Source organism: Prinia subflava, chromosome 3 (genome assembly GCF_021018805.1).
Source record: "Prinia subflava isolate CZ2003 ecotype Zambia chromosome 3, Cam_Psub_1.2, whole genome shotgun sequence".
In the NCBI taxonomy this organism is placed as follows: Eukaryota; Metazoa; Chordata; class Aves; order Passeriformes; family Cisticolidae; genus Prinia; species Prinia subflava.
The window spans coordinates 16,710,641-16,738,490 of NC_086249.1; the positions used below are offsets into that span (position 1 = coordinate 16,710,641).

At 40.0% G+C, this 27,850-nt stretch overlaps 1 protein-coding gene across 2 annotated transcripts in view; it reads left to right on the forward strand.

Annotated features, from left to right (window-relative positions):
• GSK3B (glycogen synthase kinase 3 beta) overlaps positions 1 to 27,850 on the forward strand; it is a 143,919-nt gene that overhangs the window by 66,931 nt on the left and 49,138 nt on the right. For both annotated transcript variants that reach the window (XM_063394059.1, XM_063394060.1), the window contains exons 3-4: positions 13,055 to 13,138; positions 25,575 to 25,685. In XM_063394059.1, coding sequence (XP_063250129.1) covers positions 13,055 to 13,138; positions 25,575 to 25,685 — 195 coding nt within the window. The remainder of the gene's footprint in view (positions 1 to 13,054; positions 13,139 to 25,574; positions 25,686 to 27,850) is intronic.

Consider the following 27,850-nt stretch of genomic DNA (forward strand, 5'->3'; position numbering starts at 1 on the left):
ACCATGGGAATTAATGGTAGGTGTGGAAAAGAGGACGTAGTAGTTTGCTACTCCAAAATGTAGTGCATGGGCTAGAGAACATTAGGAAGATTCAGTTCAGTAACTTACATGGATGGACTTGCTTTGTTTTCTGATGCTGAGCAACTTTGTAAGGACATTTCAGATGAAGTCTGGCAGGAAGTAGAGCAGGAGAACTAAGGTGAGCACAGATTTCTGAAGAATTTCTAAAAATGAAGATAATCCTTTTTTCCTTTGTAGTGCTCTGCTGAACATATTTTATAAATAGTGAGCAATTCTGAGTTATAAAATTAGAAGGTAGTAACAGCTTATAAAAACAGATAATAATCTTTAGTTGAGGCAATGGTATTAGAAGCTCTGTAGTTTATTAAAAAGTATTTCTATATTCTTTCTAGGTTAGATTCTTCTGGTAGTGCAACATCATAGTAACCTGTACAAGAATTTCCATTCTGTGAGACTTGGAGCTTCCTTGATTATACTGGATTTATTAACCCTATCTACTTGTCATTTAGATATCTGCAAAAGCAGCAGGATAAGAACATGTGAAATGGAAATGTTCTTTCCCAGTGTGCAGGAAACCTCAACAGGCTGATTTGAGTCAGCATTTGAAGAGCCATAGCAAGTAGTCAAGAACTTGTTGCTATCTTCTTTTTTGTTTTTTGGGCTTTTTTTAATTAAGTCAACATAAGGGCAAGAAAGGACATGGTTTGCAGGTAGTATGCTGGATTTCCTGGTAGGCAATGACTCTGTTTCTGTAACTGCATAACAGGCATAAAGGTTATCTGCTTTCACATGGGGCTAACAGATCTAGTAGGACAAGAAAGTAGTATGAGACATAGGAAAAACTAGGGCATGTTGAGGGTTGCCTGGAGTGTTGGAGGCATAACAGAGTCAGTGTATTCATTGAACAATTTCTGTGGCAGCATGAAGGCCATCAATTAACAGGAAGGATAAACAGTGCAAGGACTCTTGTTTGGATTTAAACTGATGAATATCTCTTGGAAAGAATCCTCCTTGCTAGTGGGAACAGCCTGTGCGCAGTCCAAAAACACAACGCCGTGTGCAGGTGGTAGTAGAAAGTCCCTTCCTGGTGGAGCACTGAGCTGTGGCATGCTGTCCTACTGGCTTGTCTGCATGGATCTGCTTGTGGGTGAAAATGCTGTAGCTGACTTCTTAAGTAGATAATGAACTTTCCAAGAGAAATGAATGTGTCTGAGACCTTGCTGAATTCAGCTGTTCAGTTAAACAATGTAGGAAGTTTTAACTGATTCATTTTTAAAATTTATTTGAATTTTCCTGAATGTAAGTATACAGTGAGCACAAGGTACAGTGACTCTTGTTTTAACCTAAACTTGTGTGAGGAATGTGTAGGCAGCGATACTGTCTTGCTTACATAAGCAAGGCAGGCAGTATCACATCCTCAGCAGACAATAATCTTCATTATTTCATACTGCTGGGATTTTGAGTGCAAAAGGGTCTCAGCACCCTTTGTAGAGAGTTTGATTTCAACAGAATGTGAAAAAGATATTTTCACTGATTAGGTGTGGGGCAGAGAAATTAATTCACAGAATCACAAAATGGGCAAGGTTGTAAGGGACCACAGTGGGTCATCTGTTCCAGCATCCCTGCTCAAGCAGTGTCATCCCAGACCATGTACCATAGAATTGCTTCCAAATGGTTCTTGAGTATCTCCAGTTAGGGAGACTCCGCAACCTGTTCCAGTGCATGGTTAATGGCACAGCAAAGAAGTTCTTTCCTCATTATCAGATGGAACTTCCTGTGCATCAGTTTCTACTCATTGTCTCTTGTCTCATGGTTTGGCACTACCAAGAAAAGCCTAGCTCCATCCTCTTGACACCCTCCCTTCAGGTACTTACAGACATTGATGAGGTTCCCTCTTAGTCGTCTCTTCTCGAGGCTGAACCCCTCAGCCATTCCTCCTAAGGGTGTTGCTCCAGTACCTTCATCATTTTTGTTGCCCTCTGCTGAACCCACTCCAGGAGTTCCATGTCTCTCTTGGACTGAGGAGCCCAGAACTGGACACAGCACTCCAGGTGTGACTGTAGTGAAGCTGAGTAGAGGGGCAGGATCATTACTCAACTCCAGGTCATCTCCACAGCGTGTCTGTTCTGCGTGATGTGTGTAGTGGGAGACAATGAAACAATGAGAATAAGATCTTATAGAGACAAATATTTGGCAGGGTCAGGGAAGGTTTTGCTACTTGCATTGTTATTAACAGTGGATGTTTTAATGAATTAGCTTATGAGAATCCTCTCTAGCACTGTGTGTTAAACACAAAAGAATGCATAGTCCATTGAAAATGTGGGAGGTGGTGTAGGAAACAATTTCTGACATAATTTGTGATTGACCTGCATTGAGTCTCTTACCTTCTGCAATTGCATTTTTGGAAACAAGTTTCAGGTTCAGTAAAGAGAAGTTAAATGTCCATGTCTTCAGGTTCTAGGGTCCCAGATGACTAGAAACTTCCTTGGAAGCATCTGGTGATGACTGCTGACAAATCTTTGGATGATGTGGTGCCAAGATTGGTCTGACCAAGTCATCTTTGTTCCTTCAGTCCCTTGTTTTCAGCAGTTCTCTTCCATTTACTTGCTACAGGGTTATGTGCAAGTTCTCATTTTATTCTGGAAGCAAGATGGAAGTCAGGATGCTCACAAAACTGCCTGGAGCAGCTCTTCTGTGAAAACAGGCTGAGAGAGTTGGGGCTGTTCAGCCTGGAGAAGGCTCCAAGGAGATCCTAGAGCAACTTACTAGCACCTGAAGGAGGTTATAGTAGACCTGGAGAGGGACTTTCTACAAGGGCATGTATGATAGAACAAGGGGGAATGGATTTAAAATGAAAGAGGTTAGGCTTAGATTAGATGTTACAAGAAATTGTTCATTATGCAAGTGTTTAGACAAAGAAACAGGCTGCCCAGAGAAACTGGACACTTCATTGCTGGAAATGTTCTTGGCTGAGTTGGATGGTGTTCTGAGCAACCTGGTCTAGTGGGAGATGTTCCTGCCCATGGCAGAGACGTTGGACCTAGATGATCTCAAAGGTCCCTCCTGACCCCAAGCCATCTTGTGGTTCTGTGATTTTTGCACATACTGAGGGAAGAAGGACTGGGCTTCATGGTAATTAGGTTGCCCCTGCCCTATGTTGGTCCAGCTGGACCCAGTGCTTGGGAAACTCTGAAACTGGAAGCCCCATGAGTTGGTAGTGTAGCCTTTTGAAATTTGCTGAAAGTGTGCCACTTTAAATTAATTTCATATGAAATAATTACTTTCTGCACCTTTCTTTTTCTTTTTGTGGAGATCTCTATTCCTTTTTAGTATGACTGAGTTGTGAATCTAATCATAGTGCTGCTCTAAGCATAGTGTCTCTGCTTTTAAATTTGTCATTAAAAACCACATCTTGTTTATTATGCAAATAGTTACTAAAACTTGCTTTTCTCTGTACTTTTTCTTTTGGGGCAATTTAGGCCAGAAGTGAATGTGAAGATTTTGTAATCTTTTCATTTTAGTGCTGTGACACCCTTTTGCCGAAGGAAATGATTTCTTGAAAAATGAGACAAAATTTGAAAAGCGCTAATGCTGACTAAGGAAAAAACCCTCAAGCATGAAATCTGATAAACTGTTTTATCAAACTTGGAACACTAATTCTTCAACAGCTTATATATAGTAAATTCGTACTTTGACACAGCTGGCTTTCCCTTTCCAAGTGTATGATAGGTTGTTTGTATCTAGCAAAGGTCAACTGGTGAAATTATTCTGCAGCTCTGGGAAAATGTGCTGCTGCCTTTTAATATGAAGACATGTATTTGGGGGAGCTTGAATTGGTTTTATATATAAAACCATGAAGGAGTGTTGAAACATTCTTATTTATGGGGCTATCATCTGAAATTTGGTCGGGTATTTACTATTTTAGTTTATCTTAGACCTGGCATTCACCTGTGGTGGTTTTCTTAGTTACGGCAGTAGCTAATGAATTTTGTTATCTGCTCATGACAACCTTAGCAAACCAGGGGATGAGGAACCCAATGTGAATTTAGGGAGAATAGCTTACTATGGATGTGGGTAAGGTAAGGAGTGTAAGTTCCAATTTTAACTTCACTGCTGGAGTTGAGCCAATTTCCTCTCCCATTCCCCCAGCCCCAGAGGAGGAGCTGCCCAACCTCCCTCTGAATTCAGCAGGGAATGCTTAACCTTTTAAAAGCTTAGTTATCTGGGAGCTCATTATTAATTGTATTGTACTTCTTGAAAATTTAATTCTGCTTGACAAATAATCATCTGCAGGCCAATTCCACTTGCCAGTTCCACTCTCCTTTTACTCCTTGCTTCCCTTGTCTTCACCTACTGCTTCCCTTTTTTATGTCTTCTAATTTGAACCTTGACTCTCAGATCTAAGGCAGTCATTTGGATTGAAATAAAAGCCCCTCATGACTTGTAACATCAGTTATTTTCAGTCATGTAGCAATAGGCCTGAGACAAAGGAAGAATAAACATTGGAAGCAGCACTTACCTGCTCCCTAAATAAATAATTTTTTTTTGATGGTGAGGAGATATTATTTTTGTTTTGCAAGTCCTTTGGAATCTGTTTACATGAAACATCTGCTGCATCATATGTAAGAAGAGAAGGCCGAGAGTAATAAAACATTTCATTAATGTTTAATAACATAGTGATTAGCAACCCAGCAAATGTCTTATGCCCGTGGGAGATTGGAACTTATTTGATTAGTAGATTAATTGCAACCTGTTCTGGTTATGATTGCAGGTGTAAGGTTCTATGGATGTTGCAGACTCCCTGAGGACTGATGTTAAAGGCATTTCTGTACTTTGTTCTTAGTTGAAGAGTTAAAAATCAAAACATGAGGAAAAATCTGACTGCTATTTCTATGAAAGGAAAAGGATTTTTACTGTAAGAGTGCTTTAACAGAGATACTCTGTGCTTCCACTGAAAAAGAACAGCTATTATTATCTCTGAAAGCATAGAGATGCCTTTTACAAAATACTTTACCTTTCAGTTCTTCTTCTACTGCACTTTATTTCAATCTTATAATGGACTTGAACAATCTCTGAGTTTCAGACTTAGTTCTGTTTTTCTAACTTTTATCTTGAGTACACTGTGATTCCTCCTGCATCTGGACTTGCTGTTGGCAGAGCACAGCAGATGCCGTAGAGTGGAAGTGTAGAACCCAGCTGTTCATCAGGTCACAGGATTTGAAACAACCACTTCCAAATGATTTAGTGAATTTCAGGTGGTGGTCTGTAAGTGACCTGATGCTGGAAATCAGTTTGTCTTCCAAGTTTAGTCTCAAGCTTCCAAAGCAGAAAAGGAATTTGGAGATGGTATTAAGTCTCTGAGAGGCTCTTAAACTCCAGTTCCATTCAAAGAGGCAACAGTGAGCTAGTGAATTTGTCTTCCTCTGTTGAATTAACTGCTGAGATACAGGAAGAAAATGAAAGAAAAGTCAGATTTTTTTCTTCTCTTCTTCCAGGAGAGATCAAGGCTTGTTTTATCTCTTAAGAACACAAATAAGTGATTTCTGTTTCCTGTTACAGGAAACTATGTGCAATAGTTGTATGAAGATCAAGTTGTCTGCTTAAGGACTGTGTTCTGCATTGGAAAGGGCAGTCCGGAGATGACAGAATATGGCACTTGCCATTGCTGACTGCCTAGGGGAAGAGTTAGGAACTGGAGAGCACGTGGCCTCTTCCTGAGAAGGGATTTAATGCCTGAGTTTATTGGGAGCAGTAATAGAATGGAAGGAATTAATAGGGTGAAAACAAGGTGTGTGTTAGTAGCTCAGATTTTCATCCAGTATGCCTCTAAGCTCACTCATTACGGTGTGGATGTGGTTCAAATCTGTCTAGTTCTGAAGGGGCTAATGAAATCTAGCCCACCTATGTGGTAACTGTGTGACTTTTTGTTTCCCTTGTTATTGTAGATCTTTAGTTTAAAGCAGATTTTTGACTCCTGCAGCCTCTGCCCGCTCATTAATTTCAGTTGGGCTGTTAATAAATCACAGGTTTGCAGGCTGGGAGTGTGCTGGTGGCCCCACCTACGTTCGGCTGAACCCTGCGCCTTCAGCTTGCCCTGGCCTGCCTCCAGCTCCAGCCCAGCACACTCTGCCCGCTGGCTTCTTCAGGCAGGTCCTGCCAGCTGCTGCCGCATTCAGAGCTGACACTTTTTGCCCTGCTCTGTAGCCATGCCAAGGCTGAAGGTCGCTGTGCTCAGTAATAAATTTTGGACAGAATACAGCTGACACAAGCGTTTTTGCCAGTGACTCGTTCTGGGTCTTTGCAGGCCGGCGTATCAGGAGCACTTTGTGGTGCAGCCTTGCTGCGCACCTCCATTGTTTGGTGCTTCAGGATCTTTCCATTATCAGATCTTTAGGAGATGAAAAACAGTGAAAAGTGCAGCAGCATTGTGGATCTTGGAAGCAAGATGTAGCTGAGTTTGAAGGCTTTGCTTCCTTCTGGTTGTGTAGTAAAATAGAGCATGATGCAACCACAATGCGCTGAGTTGCACAGAAGTTCATACACAAGCATGGTGTATCTTGGAGCCCCTGGCAGCTTCCTCTGCTCGTGCCCCCTCCGTGGCACATGCACTCGTTATTCTCATCTTGTATAGGTACTTAGTCTCTGGGTTTTCCCTTTGGGATTCCTGTGAATGGCAAGCAGGAAGAGATAGAAGGAAGGGGTGGAGGGTGAGGGTATTTAAAGCAGCAGTTCTATATTTGAACTATAAACTGCTGATGGCCATCACCAATTTGTTTGTTTAGTTTTGTTTGTTTTTTGTTTTCCTTAGGGAATCTGAAAATGTCAGCAATATATAAATTAGTATTTGATCTATGTTTGTGAGACTTTCTGGGTTATAAATTTGAAGTGTTTCTACCATTGCTAACCCTCCTAACTGCTTCTGTGCACGTGCATGTGTTACACATTGCTGGAGGTTGCAGCAGGACAGGGCATGTAGATTTTCTGACCTAGTGGGCTCCAAGTATTTAACAGTCATCGATGGGACAGCAGGAACAGGGCGGTGGGTGTTGTGGCAATACAGCTCCTGGTATGTCATAGGTGCAGATATTTAATAGATACTATTTGTTTGTTGGCGTTGTCCTCTATTTTTGGATTAAAGGTGATGATTGCATGAGTTTGAGACTAACAGGTGTGCTAAAAATGGAGACCACCCCAAATTGATCTGCTGGTGCTGTAAACATCCCGTGACTGACAGGAGGGGGAGGCTGGGGCTTTGTCTAAGTAGACACCTCAAACGTAAATAAGGAAAACAGTGATCCCTGTTGACATTTATCTCTGCTTTAAATTGCTTGCCTAAAACATGGACTTAACATGGTGGGTTGCTGTTGATGACCAGCATGGACAGATTCCCAGCCCATGCTTCTGTAGTTAAGCTCCTTTTGTACTACTTTTTCCTCCAAGCGCTGGTGTATTTTTGATATATTGGGGCAAGATGAATGTAAGAATTAGCCTTTATTCTGTAAAATGCGTGAATTACCATATATCTGTTAAAGTTCTACGACAGTAGTTTCTGTAATACTTTTGCTAACAGCAGGACAGGTACTTTTGTAATTGATGGAGTTTGAAATCTGTCTTTAGAGGAATGGGTCAGGCAACTTCAGGAGTTTTTTAGAGAAGACATGGTACAGTTTTTATTTTGTGGGCTGACTAGGACTAATTTTTATTTTGTGGACTAAGCTCAGGACAAACCACGCATACTAGGATTGGAGCTTTAGTAACAATATTAGTGAAAATGTGCTAAATATTCTGGGGTTTGTGATCCCACTACCCCTTGGTAACCTGCAAGGTGCTATTTCAATGACATCCTCTGTGGTCTTGAGTCTTTTTGTTTCGGTAAGTTTTGCAAAGCTTAGTTTGGGAGGGATGGCTTCATTGTTGTACAAGCAGCTGTTTCTGCAAGGCATCAAGCATAGCTGGCTAGGATCACATTCAAAGTCCTCTCAGCATGTGCCTGCTGCCCTGTGCTTGGAGTCCAGCCTTTTTCTTGTGGTGGGAGAAGGTTAGAATAGAGAGGTTTTTTGCTGCTGGATGAAAAAGGCTTCAAATCTCTCATGGTTCCAGCCTGAGCTTGTTCTCAGGGCAGGCTCAGCAGTGCAACAGGTAAAGGTGAAGGGATGTGATGAGTCATTCTGGCTGTAGAAGTGGGATGAGGCAGGGGAGGAAAGAAGCAAGCCCTGCTGCCTCATCACTGTCTTCATGCTTCCTGCTGGAAGCTAGTTTCTTCCTCAGTTTGCTCATGGCTTTCTCTTCATGCTCTTCATTGTGGGAAAACCTTTATGAAGGATAAGAAATGTGGTAGAATGGAGAAGATAATGGTGGAAGCAGAGAAAAGGAGGAAACAGTAAACATGACATATACAAGAGCAGGAATAGTGTGTATACTGAGAAATTTGGATCTACCTGTGCTGATTCCATCTATCTATAATGCCACAGTTCATACAATTATGCTTCATTTCCTGTTTTTTTCAGTCTGATAGAAGAACACAAGGTACTGAGCTTCATCATTTGAAGGTATGACACCAAGAATAATAACAATTACTTTAAAAAGTGCAAAAATAAGCACTGACCTTAGTGCTGGTCCTACTTGATTTAAGCAAGAAGTTTGATGCTGAAGGTACTTGTTGAATTTTACTGGTAGCTTATCCTGCCTTTTCATCTAAAAGATACTGTCTCTAAAAGTTCAAGACATATATAATTTCATCTGTTTAAAATAACCAGGTCATGTCCTTGGTGTGACACAAAGCAAAAATATATATTCCTAATTTCTCCCATTTCATCTGCACTGAACATAATCCTCAAAGAACCTTGCTGAGACTTCAAAAAGGCAATTCAGAAGAAAAACAAAAATCAAAACCCATCATGCCCTTCAGCTAAGGAAACAGAGGAATTCTCTTCTGAACTGGATCCAGGTTATGTTTCTCCACTTCATTGGGTGTATATTGACAATGCCATGCTGACATGAGCTGTATAGAACCTTTCACCTTCATTTGCTCTAGTCCAGTTTAGGAACTTGCAAGCCTGGAAAGCTCTATCTCTGATGCACCAGTGATTTTATCCCCTGCTGTAAGAAGGGGAGGGAGAAAGGGGATGGGGAGGGTGTGAGGCAGGGAGAAGGCACAGAATGAGACTGGGAGTGATGAATGCAAACTGGTTTAGCTCTGGAAATCTGTGGATGGGGAGGAAAGGGAGTGTGTGTGGCAGGGAGTGATGGTTATCCTAGTTTGCAATAGCAGATTACAGTAGTGAGGCAGAAATGACCTTGCTTTGGTGGTATCGTATCACCCGCGGCGTTAGCACAGCTCTGAGGGATTGGGAATGTAACTTCGGAGAGAAGGCATGAAGCTTCTTGCGTGAACTTTATTGCCTGTGCTTTGAAGTTATAAATCTGATGTCTTGGCAATCTTTAACCAAATCTTTAACCTTGATGAGCAACCAGTTTTCTTCAATATAATGAAGAGATAAGAAGCTGGGCTAGGAAAGTTGTCTTCCTAAGTGATGAACAGGGTTTTGTCACATGGAATTTGCTTCAGTAGTTAGTGAAGGGCTTAAATGCACTGATCATAAAGCAGTCTACATCAGCAGCCGTTGCCTTCTGAATAAAGAAATCTATTTTAGATAAAGAAATTGAACTGCAGAAAATTTGCTGAGCAATCTGTTCATAGTCCCATTGGTCTGCGGCTCCTCAAAGGAACATGTGCCACAGCAGCACGTTTTGGTGGCAGCAGATGTATGTGGCAAGGCTGGTGCTGAAGGGTGTTGCTTTCTGTGGTGCTTACCAGAGCTGGTACACTCGTTCAGTTAGAAAACTCAACCCTTTCCTTTGTGCTGAATGGATATGTTGTTATACCTTGTTATACAGCAAGGTATAACAACTTCCTCCTCTTTGAGTTTTTGACTTTGCATCCGTGTTTCTTGGAAGACAAAAATGATGAGTTAAGGATAAGCATGAGCCTTAGGTTTTCATCTATCCTGTATTTTGAATGTGCACTGTCAGCCTTTCTCATGGGTATGTTTTGTAATGATTTTAGTGTGCATTATCTTTAGATGTGCATTCTGTCTCTTGCACTTGGTGCATGACATCTGTCACTGTTCATTTCACTGAAGGTTCCCTGGTTATAATCTGATATTTCCCCTTCCCCTCCATGCAATTCCGCACTGGTATTTAAAAGCCCACATAATACTGTGTAAAGGTTGTTACTTATTTAAGATGTGTGCAGGGAAGTATATGGTAAAGTAAGACTACTAGAAGTCTTCATCTGAGAACAAAGTAATTCTTGAACATGAACATCAGTAGCTGTTCCCCTGCCATATCCAATTTGAGCTTTGCAACTGTTCAAGTATTTCCAGTTTTAACTCCACCAGGGAGTGGTGATTAGAAATCAGCTTGGTTTTAAGATAGCTGAGATGACTATTTGGCTAAGATTGCAGTTTAGATATGTTTCCTTCTGCCTAGTCACAGGATTGAAGATATAGGTTACTGTGTAACTGGTTTATGACTTATCCCTGATATTAGCACCTCTTGAAACGCTCTTTGTGCAGCTGCAGCAGATGGTCAGGATGAGAGCCGAAGGAGATGGATCAAAGTGGAAGGCATCACAGTAGGGAGAAACTGTGCTTGTGCTAGGATGAGATACCAGAGTATAAATATAACTTCAGCCTAGCATTAGAATAACTTTTGCTGATTTCTTTTTTCCAGTGTATCCCATCAGCATGTACATGCTATCTAATGAGCACGAAGCGACAACCTGACTTAGAGTATGTACGGGTATTTTAAGAAGCTAGTAGAGATATTACCAAAATAATATTTGCACATTAATGCTTAGCATATTCATGTTTATTGCAGTAAATCCATGAGATAAAGAGTATTATTCCCATATCACAGTCAGTAGGAGAAAGAAAAAAAGAACTTACTTGCCAGATGTTGGGCTATGAAATACTGGTGGGATTCAGTTGAGGTGCTAGAACGTGCAGTGTTTAGTCCTGTAGTAACACTGTTAAATGCCGTAAAAGCCAAGATGAAAAATTAATTTTCTGTCATAATAGGTGATTCTGTAACCGGTGGGATGTAGAGCCATCCCTGCTTTGACTCACTAGTTGAAATCTGCCCCATGTTGTAAGGTCCAGGGAGATACCCCATGGCCAGCAGTGTTTTGGACAAGACAAGAGGATGGGATTCTGTTGATCTGAAGTTTAAATTATGCTGTTCTGCACAGGAACCGCAGCTATGACTCCCAAAACTGACCTTTTAATGGAATTTAATAAAGAATGAGTAAGTGGAGTATATGTGAGCTCCTGTTCCTACCAGGAGAATGCTTTACTCTGAGATGTGAGGCATATTGACGAGGTTATGTGGAGAAGCCTGCATTCCTTTTTCACAAATTCACTCCATAAGATTTCAGGAGCTACATGAAAGCCTCGTAGGTCTCTCCTTGGTTCCTCTTACTTTCTCTCTTCATCTTGCAGTATAGAATAGGCCTGGCTTGGTATACACCAAATGGTCTTAGACTTTAATCTGCTCAGAGGCCAGGCAGGCTCAGGGAGGGACTTGCTTTCTCCTTAACTACTGGCTGGGTAATTGGCAGCTGATAACTGTGTGAGATGTCACTCGTGTTTGTAAAGTGCTGGCTAATACTGAGGTATTTTTTCAGTCAGCGGGTGGCAGGATTGATAGGATTAGTGATACTGCATCTTATGTAGCACCTCTGTTTTTTGAAGCTACATGGCTTAGAGGAATTAAACGCAGAGTTTGTAGCCATGTTCTCATTAGAAGCTCTGAGTGGTTCTTGTGGAGTTCCTTAACAATTAATAGTAGTGACAGACACTGTATGTGACCCTCTGATAACACAGAATCTGAAATTATTGTTTTGACAGCAGCACTGCACCAAGTGGGTGTTAGCTTTGTGCATTTAAGTGTGAGAATGTGTGGTGGCTAAAGAGTTCTCTTTCCTAATATTCCTGAACTTGGCCAGAGGTAATGATGCTAGTAAAGACCAGTGAATTAGTCTAGTTCTTGCTAGTTTAGGATATATGATTAGCAATCCCATGATGAAAGTCAAAAGTAGAATACCTTCTATTTTTGTAGCTGCAGATTGCATATTAATTGGGAAAGGGAAAACAGCAATGTGTAAATGTGTCTAGAGGAAAAAAGTATTGTAACAACAGCTGTGGAATGAAATATGACAAACGTAGCTGTGCTAATTTTACTTGCTTGTTTTTACTCATACCTGCATTTCAAAAATTCATTTGTTTTCACCTGCTAGGCTGTAAGATCCTACATTTGTTCAGGCCTCATTTATGCAATGGATATTGCAGTCAAGTTCCCAGTTTATCATGCATGTGATGGTCTTATTTTAACAGCTTTTTCAGGTTGATATAAAATGGGAAAATAATGCTATTATTCTGTCTAAACCAATTTACCTTGGTTGAACAAAAGTGGAAACTGAGTTTCCTAATCAATTTCAGGTGCTTTTTGTTGGTATTGCAAAAAGAATGGTAGAGGAAGAGATCTTTTGTTACAAACCTCTCTTGCGCTGTAGAGAAGGATGGGCATGTAGGTGGAAATGTTGTTTGGTTTCACAATGTTTGCATTATTTTTACAGTATTCAAAGGGGATAGACTTCCTATCCTTCTGGTTGATACATTGTATTATTATACATTACATTGTATTATTGTAAGCTCAGAAAATAAAAATGAAAAGTTAATGTCTTCTTGCCTTACACCACTGACCCTTTGATAATGCAAATAGGTAATCCTTGAATTACGTGATGGATTTGTGGATGTTTATTTTAGAGAGAAAATGCAGTTCAAGTTGGCAATATTCTCAGTAATAGAGCAATTGCAATAAATACTAATAAATGTGTGAAAGCTGTTGCCTCTTTCCAATTCAGTTGTTCTTTGGTTTGTCACCTTCTGTATCTATGTTAAAGTGTTCATGATGGTACCTTACCTTTTTCCACAGAAAGTTTTCCTAATCGTTTGCTTTTCTCTTGTTTCAGAACAGAGAGCTCCAGATTATGAGAAAGTTGGATCATTGTAACATTGTCCGATTGCGTTATTTCTTCTACTCCAGTGGAGAGAAGGTAAGAACGAAAAACAAAGGAATGTGTCCTGTAGGTAACTGTCTGGGGTATAACTGGGCTGTCTGAATGTCTGGAGACAGAAATGTGAAGATATCAGACGTATAACACTGAGCAAATGCTGTAATGATGCCCAACAACAGGTCTTACTGGAACAGATGTTTTTCAGTATAGAAGTGTGTGATCCGTGAGGAGTAGTGTTACTCTAAAAGTAGAACAAGACTGCAGTAGATTTGCATATGCTCTGCCTCTTTCTTCATTTAGTGGATCACAACTGGGCTTTGTTTATGTGTTCTAGCACCACCTTTCTATGTGTGCAGATATAGGTGTTGTCTAGGTTTTTGTTGTTAAGCGTTTTAGATTTAAAGCATTTATCTGACTTTTCCCAGAACCAGTCTTTGTATGCTTCTCTCCTCCTTCCTTATGCATCTCTTCTAGATGCAGGCTGGGTTTCAGAGTCCAGAGGAAAGAATAATATATGATCATGTGATTGTAGCATTTGTCAGAATGTTTGTGCTCCAGAAGAGCAAATAGCTGGATTTAATAACTCTCAAGAAGTAGATACTGACATTTGTTTTCGTTCAGTCCAGGTTTAAAAGTTCCTTGGTTTTTTTAGGAAGGAGTTACAAGGTTTAGTTTTAATGTGAAATTATAAGGTATTCCTTGTCTAAGTATGTATCAATATTTTACAAATCAAAGGAGAATTCAGGATGAAATGAGAATTCAGGATGAAATGGACTTCAAGATGGCATCTGATCCAACCATATCCTTAAAGGAGGATCATCCATGGAGTAAAAACGAAATTGTTGTGGTGTATGTGGGAGTTAATGTAAGCTGTGAGGTCGGGAAATGAGCTAGATGACCTTCTGAATTTGCTCTGATCTGCCTATATATTGTTATAAATATCTAGATAATAAAGGCCTGTATAGGAGAGCTGATAGATACTGGCAGGCTGTTAACTGCAGTTCCAGGAAGTGGGTCAGCAGACTGGGAGAGGCAACACACCCATTTCATGGTCTTTGGAGCCAGAAAAGGAGCTGATATCTCCAGGATAAGTTGCTTTTGTCTTGTGCAATGTACAGGGGGATAACTGGAGATCTGCTGTTACCTCTCTGAGAGGTGTTTCATGGGGGACCTGGCCCTGTACCTTGCTTGTGCCTATAGAAAGCTTGCAAAACTACAGCATTCAAGGAGAAATATAATTTAGGGTTTTAAAATTTTTTTTTGATCAACCTCCTCTTTCCTTCCTTGCTCTTGGCTGGTGCTAACAAGCATTTTCAGCTGTGTCTCTTTTGTTGGTAGTGCAGTGTCATTTTTTTAAGTTGTATTGTGTTCATAAACAGAAAGTCCTCAAGCAGCATGAGTACAAAAAGGAAAATACTGTGAAGGAGGGCTTGGTTTTGGGATTTTTTTTTGGTTGTTTGGTTGGATTTTTTAAAACAGCTTGTAACTTGAGTGGAGTGAAGTAGAATTTCCTGGACAAACAGGAACAAACAAGACAACTGCCTTATCTAATGGCTTTCAAAAACCTCCTGCAAACAGTGGAGTGTTAAAACTGCTCAGAACCCTGTCTCAGGAGCTTTTGTGTAACAGTAACTTGAGAAAAACCCTTTTGGAAATCTCTAAATGATACTGAGCTTGAGGCTGAATTTTCCATTCTGCTGTTTCAACTCCTCATGGCTAATTTTTGGCAGCACTAATTTTGCTTTTAAAAATGTCTCTATCCGTGGCCACTGAATCTTTATGCTTCAGTGAGAAGTTTTCTTTCACATTACTTTCTGCTCCTTGGTCTTCAAGCCTCTGCCCTGTGCCTTTGAGCCTTCCACTGCTACTCCGTTGCAAAAAAGGACAAATGGGAAGCAGTCCCTGGGGCCAGCACACACCCAGCAGAACATCAGCAGTGCAGTGCTGCAGTTCAGGTTGCAAGGTCTCTTGCAGTCCAGTACAACATGACACATAATTGAGTTGCAAGTATTTCCATGTAGGTGGCAGCATGTGAAGATAATTTTGGTGGCATGCATGACAGCCCGTTCTTGCAGCTCTCAGGAAACACCTGCAGAAGAAGCTGTAGCAGACACAAGCTGAGTGTTAGCACAGCAGCTCGCCACAGCTTTTCCTCCATGGACTGTGGGGTATAACAGGTTGCTGTTCTTGCCTTGTAGCAGGCTGGTATTCTGCTAGGAGGAGAGGGGCTGGAGTTTGTCTGCTGTTTGGGAAAAGCTCTAGACAGCAGCAAGCTGGTGTTCTTAAGTTCATGTGGCAAGGAAGGAGGATGTTTTTTATCATGCATTTGTCAGTTTTGGGAAGCAAAACCATCTTTTTCTTCATATTACCCTCATAATCAAACTGTCTGTTTGGGGAGTGGAGAAGGGAGAAAAGTGTAATGTCCCATTTGGTAACTAGGAAGGACATGTAGGAAGTAGTTGCAGATATAAATATGTCCCCACAGGTTTATATAAACTGATTATTGAAGCCAAATCCAATGGGAAGAGTAATATAAAAATCCAAGAATTGTATAGCAGAAAATGTGGTGGTGTAGTAATGAGTTGGGCTTGCAATTGTTGACTGTCTTTGTGAAGAACTTGATGATCCTCTGCCATTAATCTGTGTTTATGATAATTAAGTCTAGCATCAATGGGAAAGTGTCTGAGGTAACTCATACTGTTGACCTCTTTAATGAAATTTTGATACTTACATATCAAGCATTCTTTTGAATAAAGATTTTCATGCCACTGTGTTTATTCCACCTGTTCCTGTTGCTTGGACCTCTGCCGTGGTGCTTGACACCAGCGTCTCTAAGCCCAGACACGTCTGGTTTTTGGGATTTTTTTTTTTAACTTTGTTTTGTTTTTTGGTTTTTTGTGGGGTTTTTTTGTTGTTGTTGGTTGATTGGTTGGTTTTTTATTTGGGGTTTTTTTGCCAGTGTCCAAGAAGCTTAAATCTGTCTTGATTTAGAGATACCTCAAAGTATTTCTCCATATCTAATCAGACTGGCACTCTTTGAAAGCCATGTACCCAACAGTCATTTTAATTCATTTCAATTCCTAGGTATTTTTAGACACTGGGAAACTTCAAAACTGGCTTCATTCTAGCAAAACAGGAGGTTTCATTCTTGATTGGAAAACTGGAAAAGTATCAAATAGAAAAACAAGTCTAAAAAACACTTGATAGTAAGACCATTCCTTAGCTGCGTCCAGGTTGTAGCACTGGTTTGTAGAGATTTGGAGCTTTCCATTAGCTGCTTCTGCAGGCTGTGTGGAACTGGTTGAAGGGTTTGAGCTCCCTATCTTTTCTTTTTCCTCGTGATGAACTCTCCTTTTTATGTCTCCCATTTCCTTAAACTTCTTTCCTGCTTTTGACAAAAACCATCAAGCCTTAGCAGCAGGAAAATCGTGTATCAAACATGGCTTTGACTGATTTCTTCTTTCTTTTCTGTGACTGGGTGACTCCCTCTTGTCTGAGCATCTTTGAATTTATATTGCCCTTATATAGCAAAGTGTGTGTGTGTATATATATACACATGCACACATTTATACCTTTATGTGTATATATAGATGTGAAAAGTTGTTCTGCGTACTAAGTATTAATCATGTTTGACTAATGATTTCTAGTCTAAAAGAGCTCAAAGAAGGTATGTAATTTATATTAAGATGACAGTTGACAGGCTTGGCATTCAAGTTACTTCTATAAACTATTTCCTCCTTGATTCATTCTTGTTGAAAGTTTACAGACATTTGTTAGACCTGTTGGATAACCCAGTTTTTTCAAAAGCCTTTTCCTTAATGAATTTGCCAGAGTAGATACTGATTTTTTTCTTCTTTTGAGGCTGTGTGAGATATCTGATAACAGGGCACTGACTTTCATAGCTGTAATGTGCTTTTCAGTAATCTAAAATATATAATTATATCTAGTGGAAGGAGCCAGAGGGAAAGAAAAAACAACTAAGTAATGCATTGAGTTGTGCATGGAAGCTTCTCCTGGTGAAACAGTTTTCCATGCTGTATTTCTGTGATTTACGGTTTTCTAGGTAATTCTTGGAGAAAATGAGTAGGATTTTAGGACTAACCAGCTCCACTGTTTGATAGCTTTGGTATTATGCCTTAGGATAAGATCTTGGACAGGATGCCTGATTTGCCTGTCAACTTTCCACTGCAGATCAGGCTCTATTAGGAAGGCATATATTTCAGGGTTGATTTTTGCTACATTTCCTTTATTTCAGGAATTTTTTGCATTTAGCATGATACAACAATGTAGGTCTTGATTTACTTTTGCAGGGGGAGATGGTCTTGCCACCTGTCTTTTCTAGCCTAATTCTGCTGAGAACCTTTCAAGCCATGTTCCAAGGCAGGGCAAACATGAATCTAGGAAATGATTCCTCTGACTCCTTTGCTAAGAGTATTCCCTGATGTATTATAGAATGACCTAACTTCTTAAATCAGTGGCTGTCAAGTAAACTTACTCAGCTGTGTAAAATCTGGAATGGGTTCTTAATTCTACCTTTTTTATCCCTCTCTATTTCTGGTTAGGTCTTTGTGGCATTCCGTAACTGTCAGTTTTTCTTGTGTGGATACTTCAGAGTGTTGAATAGACTGATTGATCCATACCTGTGTCCAAAAGAAGATGGAAAGTTACTGGAGGGATTTGTTTCTGCATCAAATTAAATCAAAGTAAAATGAAATACAATTTTTGTTGAGTAATTGCATCTATGGTTATGTCCTTCAGTTTTTCCTCCTTAAGGTGGCTTAGTATTCAGAGGAGTCAATGCGAAAATGGAAGCAGAGACAGATCACAAGTAGGCAGTATGCTGACGCTTTTTTGGAGGCTGAGCTGGCCCTTCTGCATGCTCTAATTGATGTCAGGTCTGATTTAGCCTTAGCTATAAGGGCATGTAGCCAAAAGTCCATGAAGACTCAGGATGGAAATTTACTCCCGTAGACTTAGGCTGAAGTTTAAAATAAACATGCAGGAGATACATGCTGAGCTGCATGTACACTGTCTCGTGTGCTTAGGCAGCACTGGATTAAATGGCAGTGAAGAAGTTTGGAAGAAGGGGGCAACTGGCTGATTGGCATGTTACATCCCTGTTATATCCTCCACCTTCAGAGAGGCATGAACATCACCATTTTTTCTTGCAGGAGTGTTCCTATGAGTACTTGGGTAAGAACCATCCATTCTGTTCCCTGTTACAATGGGAACCATTTGGTTTCTTAATTGAACTTGAAAAAGAAAAAAAAAAAAGTTGCTGCATAAAAAGGGCAATTAATAGAGCCTTGAGCCCAGTTTTGCACTGACATTCTGTGTGAATGTCTTGCACCAGCCTAGTAATGTGCTGAAGGACCATCACTAGAGATGAATTTAGTAACTACCATTCATTCAGTCCCTGGCAGATCTTGTGTGTTGTCAACAAAGAAGCAATTAATGCCAATTATGAGGAGTTTTGTGATGTTGGTATCTCTGTAGTCCTTGCCTGAGGCCTGCCAAGCTCATTTCACAAAGGGCACCAGTCATCATATAATGATTATCAGTGACTGCTGCTCGGGTTCACAACAGGCTGGGAATTTCCTTAGTTGTAATTGTGAGCACTCTCTGGTTTTGAGTAGGTTTTGTTATTAGAAATAGCAGTTTTGTCTGCCTGTGGTAGGGCTTCACAAGAGCAGAGTAGGCAGCAGGGGCTGGATCCTTAGTGTGGGAGGTGCATGCAGTGAAAATAAGAAGCTCAGAGATTTCTCTCTAGGCCAGTGAGCCATCCAGTACATCTGGTTGGTCATTCTTCTGTTCTCGTCATTCCTCTGCCAGCTCTAGCTCCTGCTCTCATCTTCCCAGTGTTGGATTGCCATTAGGAAGGCAGCTTGTGTTGTTTGTGTGAGGCAGGCACGTAGCTTGAACCATTATTGTCTTGCCTAGCTTTTTGTCATGGATATATCCTGGTTCAGAAATTCTTGCTCACTCTGGAAGGTAGTGAACAGTCCAAGAAGACAGTGAATCTCCAAAGACTCTGCTTCTTGTTTCTTTACAAGGTGTGCAGGACAGTCCAGTGATCAGAACATCATCTGTTAATTTTCATCTTCCAACAGACTTAGGGCCAGTTTATGGCACAATCCCTGCTTGGGACATGGAGTTCAAATATCCACAGATCACTTATGCCAAAGCTGATAGCTCGCTCCTGCCTTTTAGATGTTAGGCAGATGTTTCCAACTTGATAGAAATTCTCCTTGGAAGTACATCTGCAAGCTCAAGGACTTCATTGGGCATAAAATAAACAAGAATCATCAGGGATTCTCAAATTATTTTTTTGTGTGATCTTTTCCTTTACAGTAGCCGCTCTTCAGAGGGGAAAACTAGGTCAGAAAATGACCTTTTTTTTTCCTGACAAAGGATGTCATTTAGCATCACCTAAGAACGCCTACTCTTCCAGTGATCAAAGGTAGATAATGTAAACCAGCTGGCTGCAAACAAGACCTAAGAAAGTTCTTAAATACGAATTCTGTTGAGAGGATTGACTTCTGGCCTTGTGGTGGCATCACAGCTGACCCACTTGGCAGTTCCCACCCTCATAACATGACTGTGTTTTGTTGAAGACTAATGAGCATTACAGAGCAATTTGGTAAATTTTGACAAGTCGGCACAGGAGCAGAAGTTTTGGGACAGATCTCAGTTCTCAACCTGAGTCATAAAGAGTGCAGGATTAGAAAAGGAGATACTTTGCCCAACATTTGCAGTAAAAAGTATTGGTATCTTTCTGAACACTGAAGTTGAGTCTTCAACTGTTCTTAAACCGCTGGATTTATCTGTGTGAAACTGCAACTCTATCTCTAGGCTTACACTCCCTTTATTCTGGTGGCAGCCAAAGCTCTGTTTTGAAATAGATGTGGCTGTAAACTGCAAGTTAAAACAGACACACGTGGCCACTGGATGTCACCATTCCTTCATACAAATAAGGTCAGCTAGCACATATTTTGCATTTTCAAATTTTTCTTGTGTATCATGTCTATTCATTAGTTAGAATAGGAAAGCTACAAATTTTTGCTTTGTCTTTGAAAGTGTGTCCAAAGTCTTCATATCTTTAATGTACAGTGTCAGCCTTCAAGATAAGAGGAGGAAGGCAGGTCTTGCATGGTGCTTGATAAAGGGATGTGAAGTGTGTGCTGGTTGTAGCTCTAAGAAAAGGAAAATAACTTTTATTTTGAATCTAGGGCAGAAGCTGTAACTTTGAACCTTGTGTGTTGTCTAAATCTAGATACCTAAGTCAGGTTGAAGGGCATATTTTACCTCATGCTGACACTCTAGTGTTCAAATAATGCACTCTCAAAAAAAGCATAGTCTGCATGAAATGCTGAAAGGCATTTTCTTGCATTCCAACTCAAAGCTACATCCCTCAAGTGCTTTGTGAGAAAACCGTTGCATAGCTGCATCCTGTCAGTAACTGCTCCGTGCAGCACTGGCCTCTGAAACATCATCAGTGGGATGCTGTTGATGGAAGGAAATATGAAGGAAAACATCCTCTTGAGTAAACTGATTACTTTATTTACCTCATACAGCCCTAATACTGAAGCCTTGGGATAATTTTAATAATGAGAAGTACATTTTGGATGCATATTACTTAATTTTAGGGGTATCACTTGTCTGTGTGCATTTAGCTGGAATAGGCATGTAAAGCGAGTTTCTTCAGAGTGCGATTCCACATTTATTTCTCCTAACACAAAATTAGTTTAAGAAACTCCTGTGTTGATTCTCTCCACTCAGTTGTGCCCATACAGCTGATCAGGTGGAGCCCTTGAAAACCAGTGAAAACCCATCCCAAACCACTGTCACACTGTTACTGATCTGCCAGAAAATACAAACTGAAATGAGCCTGTTCACCACTTTTTCCAAATGCTAAGCAGTAAATATGATCCCTAGAAGAAAGAGCACCCAGATAGTTTCTTAACCTTTTTATCCTATTACTTGGTGTTCAGAGAAGTTTTCCTTAGATTCCACATAGGCCTTGACAGTTCAGGGATATTTCCAATGTCTTATTAGATGCTGACATATTTTCAGAGTAAGAATTTTCCTTTTGCTGTTAGTCTGGTGTTTGGCATGTATGACCTCCCTTCTTCTACCATCATGGTGATAAATAGGGGAAACAGTTGGACTGTGACTGATTTAATATTGGTTGCTGCTTTATATGTGCACGTTGTAAATGTAATGTGTCTGATACATGAAAAGAAAAGCTAACAAAAACTTGTGGGAACCACTCAGGATCAACTTGAGGTGTGTTGAGGTAGGGGATGATCACAGAGAAGCAATATTTTAACTGTCACTGCAAGGAACAATCTAGAAAAGTGAATCTTTTAATTCAGTAGCCATAGCTTTATTTTTGTTCAATAGCTGTTTCTTTATATTGGCCTCAATTAAGCACAACTGGAGAGCGCTTTAAATAGATTACTTATGTGGACTGAAAGAGAGAAGAATTTTGTAGTGGAGTTTGAGACCTCCATGCAGCCTTTCCTTTGTCAGTAAGGCAATGTTTTCAATTTCACTCAGGCCTCATTCACATTGTGTGTAATGCTCATCCACTTTCATCTTGTTTTGTCTCCAGTTTCTGGCACAAGAAAAAAAATGAAGTTGCTAAAATGTTTTGGCTCTTGTGTCCTAGTCTTTCTCAAACCTCTTATTATGGTACAGGTTCTGCGAGTGTATTTACTTGCATTAAGTATTTCCCACCAAAGTGAAGCAGTACCTGAATTGGTGGTTCTTGAGAGGTGCAGAGCAATTTGATAGCAAAGCAGTGGTTATTTTGCTGTGGCCCTCTTTGGAGCAGCGTTTGTCAACTGAGGATTTATCTGCCAAGTGACAAAAAGCAGCTTCTAGCACTTGATGCAGTTGCTGGTACATGAGCTACATTGCTGAAGTCAAAATCCTAATGAAATACTTTGATCCTGGATTTCAGGATCTGGCTTTCTGCCCTTCCCTTTTTTCATTTTGAACTGTACATGGTCATAACCTTAGCAGCAAGCACAGAGAATATAAATACGCATAAACATTTGACCTGCAGCAGAAAGCTAGTAAACCCAAGATCTTCAAAGAGAAGTGAGTTGTTTAATGACGTTTTGTGTTTGCTTTCTGTATTTTGTATGCTGCAGGTTCCTCTGGACTTTTCTGTTCTCTGTAGGTCTTTTCAGATGTGCTTGTGACAGTCAGGTTACCTTGGTTTGTTCCCAGACCAGCAGTTTTGAAACAGCAGTGTAGAAACAACTCACTTGTGGAATATGTGGTGAGGTTTCCTGTAATGGAAAGATAAGCCTTGATCGTCCCAGTTGATCCTCGAGCAGTTGCCCTCATTTGGCAAGCTCTTTGAGCTAACCCTGTTTCCTATTGCAATACATCTGGGTCACTGGAAAAATATGTGTTTAGGAGGAATGCATGAGGTAGGCAAACCAGGTTACATCATGCTCAGAGCTTGTCAGGCCATGACTGCTTCCTAGCTTGTCCTGAATCTTGTTCAGGGGAATCCAGGTAGCTTGGATATTATTTTCATCCAGTTCATGCTCACTAGAGAAGGATCAGGGCTTGTGAAGACTCTTTCCTGTATGTTTATCAGGCCAGTGCCAGATGACATCAGGGGGGTGTCACTCAAAACACTTGAATAATCTTTAATTCATTATAACAGTCGTTAGGAGAACTTCTGGAGTCGGGTGCGTGTGGTAGGAGTGGAATATGCTGCTACTTACATGGCCAATGGCATAAGCATTGCCTTCATAGCTGCATAGTGGAGTTCTGGGTTGCTCAAGTGGTACAGCAAAACTTAAAAGTTGCTGAGGGGGGAGGGTGTTCATGTCCCTTTGTGTTCTGTGTGACGTACATTTGCACAGGAGCAGTACCACGCAAAACGCGTGCGGTTCGTTCAGGTACCGTGGTTGGCATCAAAACTCAGAAGTGAATCCTCCATCTCTAAAGATGCAGATGCCTCCAGGTTTTTTGTGCCTGTGTTATGTCATGCTATTGAATTGGTCCTGTTTTTAATAGAATGTAAAATTAGAAATAAAAGTGGAGGCACTAAAAGCAAAGCAAAGACTATATGAAATAGAGAGTAGTTCTGTAGTTCTCAAAGCTCACTGCTGTGAACTAGTGTAGACAGGGTTTACTGATCGTATGTTTTACTGTTTTACATATGTCCTTTTGTTTGTATTATGAGAGGATTATAAAATCACTATAATTTAATTTGTACTCAATGCTTTCCTCTAATCTCTCATGTAAATCTTTTTGATACATGAAACATGAATCCTTGGATCAAAGTCACCAACCTCAGTAACAGTACTCGGTGAAGTGATTTGTCACCAGTAAGACTTTCCCATCCTCTGAGAGGCAGACATTTAGCATATTCATCAGGTTGTATCTACACTGAAGCAAAAAGCATTCATATTCATGAAACTGTTTTCTCTCATGGTTTACAGACTGCCTTACTAGGCATAAGCTAACTTTGAATTTTTTAGGACATTTATTTTTGGTATTTTATAACTAAACCTTGAAAGCTCTGACCTAAGAAGAGGTGGTGGATGAATTTTATTGGCTTGAAGTGAGAGTCAGGGAAAGAAGAACTTTTCTTTTTGCAGGAAAAGTGCTAAAATACAAGTTTGGTTTTTTTTTTTCTTGCATACATTTCCACATCTGTGGAGTTCCAGAGCCGTCTGGTATTTCCTCCCCACTGCTGGTAGTTGTCCCTCCTCATCCATTTCAAAAATTTTCTTCTCCCCAGCTCGGTCCCCAGAAGCCTTCACATTGTTCCCAGTTCCTGGCATGGCACTGGGAGGAGCACTGGCATAGGCAGGGTTTCAGAGGCTGCGCCTTGTCTGTGTTTGAGAAGTATGATAAGACCAGATCGATACAAGTTGGTGGGCCATTATCATTTGCTTGGTGCTGTGGTGTTGCCACTGTATTAAGAAAGAGCCTTTTTTTTTTTTTTTGTAGAGAGGAATGATGTAGGCAGGGCCATGCAAGGTGACTTGGTCTATTAGGAGGTATTGGTAAGAGCTATTAAAATATCCTGAAAACACAAGCCTTTATTGTGAAATCATGGTGAACAGGGAGCTTGAATTTTAAGCCTTTAAAAACACACACAGCCAGCCATTCTGTGTGTATGTATTCAAGGTGTGTATTTCTCTGAGTGTTACCATGTACCAGACTGCTGCTCTTTGCTGTGTCAGGACAGCACAGCACTGTGAGAGAAACACATCTCTGTGCTTGAAGTGCTGGGTTAAGTCACAGTAGAGTAGTGGTATTAAATTGCTGTAGCTAAATGAGGTCTGGGCTGAGGTGTTAAGATATAGATAGCCAGTAGATCTTCTGACAAGGGCCTCCAGTCGAAGCCTTGGGAGCTCTATGCTGTTTTCCATCCACGTAAAAGCTCTGTATTGTCTTTCTCTATAGAAAGTTCTAGGTGATAAAATAGCAGGTGCAGGAGAGGTTACTTTTAGTTAGTTCACCAGCTTTCAAAATAATTTTTTATGCTGATATAGTTAATTATACATTAAAAGTATTCACAATCCTGACAGGATTTGCACTGAAGACTGCATTAAAATATCAGAAGTCTCTTTAAGACTTGTTTTACTGCTGAAAATTCTGTTTTGCAGTTGGGCATTATACGTTTATATACATATAAGAGTACTTTGTCATTCAAGTCCTCTTTGTTCCTTCTTTCCTTTGCTAATGTATAATAAGGTATTTTATAATGTAACAAAGTACCTTACTATAAGGCTACTTTTGTTCTTTCTCTGTGTTATGTTCACATGAACCTCTATCTTAATCCTAGATGTTAAAAATTATACTCGAGACTTTGTTTTTGGCTTGTTCTTTTTGTCATGAATAAGTTCATATGTTTAAGTTGGAGATAACTGAGACATGGAAATACCTCTAAACAGAATGGTTACAAATGTTAACTGGCTTACTGTATACAGATGGTTAATATGTATTAATCTCTTAATAGCTGGGAATTCATTAAGATCAAAGTAACATTTCTAAAAGATGAAGGTTGTTTGAACTTTTTTTGATGTGTTGTTGTTGGGGGCTGAGTTTGAAACTTTTAAATTTGCTCTTCTTGGGTTTTGGCAAGTAAGGGACTAATGAGTTAAAAGACTGTTTTAAGTAATTATGCAGATGTTACCTTGAAATACTTTCCTAATGAGAATATTTACTAGGCAGAACAATTATATCCTTGTCTCCATTTATAATCAGAAAATATCTTACACTGGAGACCAGAACAATTAACAGGACAAATATAAGTTTGACAAAAGTATTAATGCACAAGTGCAAAGCTTAAATAGTTCTGTGGCAGTTCACACACTAAAGATGGGACTTAAAATATCCACAGCTTTCTTATCTTTTAGGTTTCTCTGAACATTTTAATTGTACTTCATGCCTCAAATCTAGTGCTGATTTGTTTTTCTTCTCTATTCTCTTTCAGAAAGATGAGGTGTACCTCAACTTGGTGCTGGATTATGTTCCTGAAACAGTATACAGAGTTGCCAGACATTATAGTCGGGCCAAACAGACACTCCCTATGATTTATGTCAAGGTAGGTAACTGACAGATGTGCTTAGGTGAAGGAAGGCATTAGAGAAATACTCTCTGGATACTCTTTCCTGACATTATTAGTAAATTTCCAGAAAATTTTGGAAGCAAATAGATCTTGAAGCAAGGAAAAAAATTTAGAATTACTTGTTGTTATGGTAAAGGAAGAATGGAGGGTTGAGACTTAAACAAGTACTCCAAATTTCTGACCTTACCGAAGTCTTGGAATGGGTCAGGGAGACTGAGTCTGGGGGGTGTGTTTTGTTTTTGAAGCAGCTTAGACAGAGACTGACCCCAGCCAGATTAGCAGCTTTGTTTCCTGAGATGGTGAAGACATAATAGAACAAAGGTCAGGAACTGAAAGAGGATGTCAAGAGGATGTTCTCTAATCTGTTATCTTCCCCTTTTCCTGGCATATGAGTAAGAGTTCATATGCTTTTGTTGTGGTCATGAAAGGCACATTTTTGTCTCCACTTGAAGCTCATTGGCTTATGTCTTCAAAAACTACATGAGGTAAGGTTCTTGTATGCACATTGTAGTTTCAAAACCCTACTCAAGTTGCCTACATCAGGGGTTAAATAAAATCTCTCATTTGCTGTCAAACGGGGGACCCATCTGGGGCCTCATAGTTCATTTCATATATTGTGGTGACCACAGTCCACACACTAGTGAATGATGATGTTTTCACATGGTATTAACTTGTTAACATGGCATACAGGTAATATTTAATGGAAATTACCAACAAGTTTTCCTGATGCATATTGACTTCTTCAGACTCCTCTTTAAAAGTACAATGCTTTAATGTAAGGGTTGGCTTAAGAAAAAACTTCAATTTGGTTGAAAGAAGATGAAAGTTTCAAAAGTGAAAGCTACAAATTGTAATTATTTCAATAATGGAATTTTGTGCCATAACAATATGCATAAATTATAAATGGCATGTCTCTGCAATAGGCATCACTTTTATTAAGAAAGCACAGAATTTTATCATCCAGCAGACTTCAAGGTCACTCTGTTTGGTCTGTTGGTGAACAGCATATCTTCAGGTTATATGCTCCCCAAAATCTGTAGTCTTGGCTTTTGATAAATTGTTTATATATATTTTGTCACTATTCTTGCCCTAATTGTTCTCTGTTGTGGGAACTTGAGAAAATTGTTCTTCCTTACACTTTCAGAGAGAAAAGTGCTTCAACTCTTTCATCTTGCAGGATGCCTGGGACTTCCTGTTCCAGGTAGCCTGGAAAGCTATTCTTATTTTCTGGCAAGGCAAGGCTTTTATAGACTCCTGTATTTACAAAGATCATGTTATCTTAACATCATTAAGGATTTTGCAATTTTCCAGGCATCTTGACTACACAGAGCTCAGATCACACCTATTTGTTCACTTCTGATGGATAACTAGGCAGGCAGAGAGCTACTTTTCCCTGGGTAACAAAGAAAATTGAAGCTGCACAGAAGCTGTTCTAGTAATCTTCTGGTTAATTTTTATTTGTAATTTCTAACCTGCTGTAAGGAGTCCTTGGAAATTTTGGGTTTGCTGTGTGGAGATGAAGGACATGCTTTCTAAATCCCACGTGTATTGATTTGACCCCTCAAGTTAGAGCAGTCTTTTGCATTATTTTGCAATACACTTGCACAATACATACTTAAGGGACTAGAACAGGCAATTCGGAAAAAATGTTTGCTTTTCTTTGTGCAGAGTTGTGGTTTTCAGAAACAAGTATGAAAACCAGAGGCCTAGAGCCAAAATTCAAGCAAATCTCTTCCCTCTCCTACTTTCCTGCCAAAAAAACAACAAAAAACAAGGGAGAGAGAAAGTGTGAGGACAAAGATAGTGATCAGAGAGAGGCAAACATGACCTGATACCAGTATCAAGTAATTGCTTCTGGTTATATAGACTGTTAAAGTTGAACTGTGGAAAATGTGTTTGTAAAAGAAAAGTGCGGAGATGCATCTCTGGTACAGTGTCCTGCCTGTAGCTTGATTTTAAGTGGGAACTTGTGGGGACACAACAAAAATAAAAATTAACCTGGTGGCCTTTTGTCAACCTTAAAACAGGGCTTTCCTTGTTTTTCCATGTTCAGCCTTTATGACTGTATATGCTATACATCCTTGATTGTATCCAGCAGCTTTTTATTATCCATAACCAAAAGTGTGTAGCTCCAGAAGCTG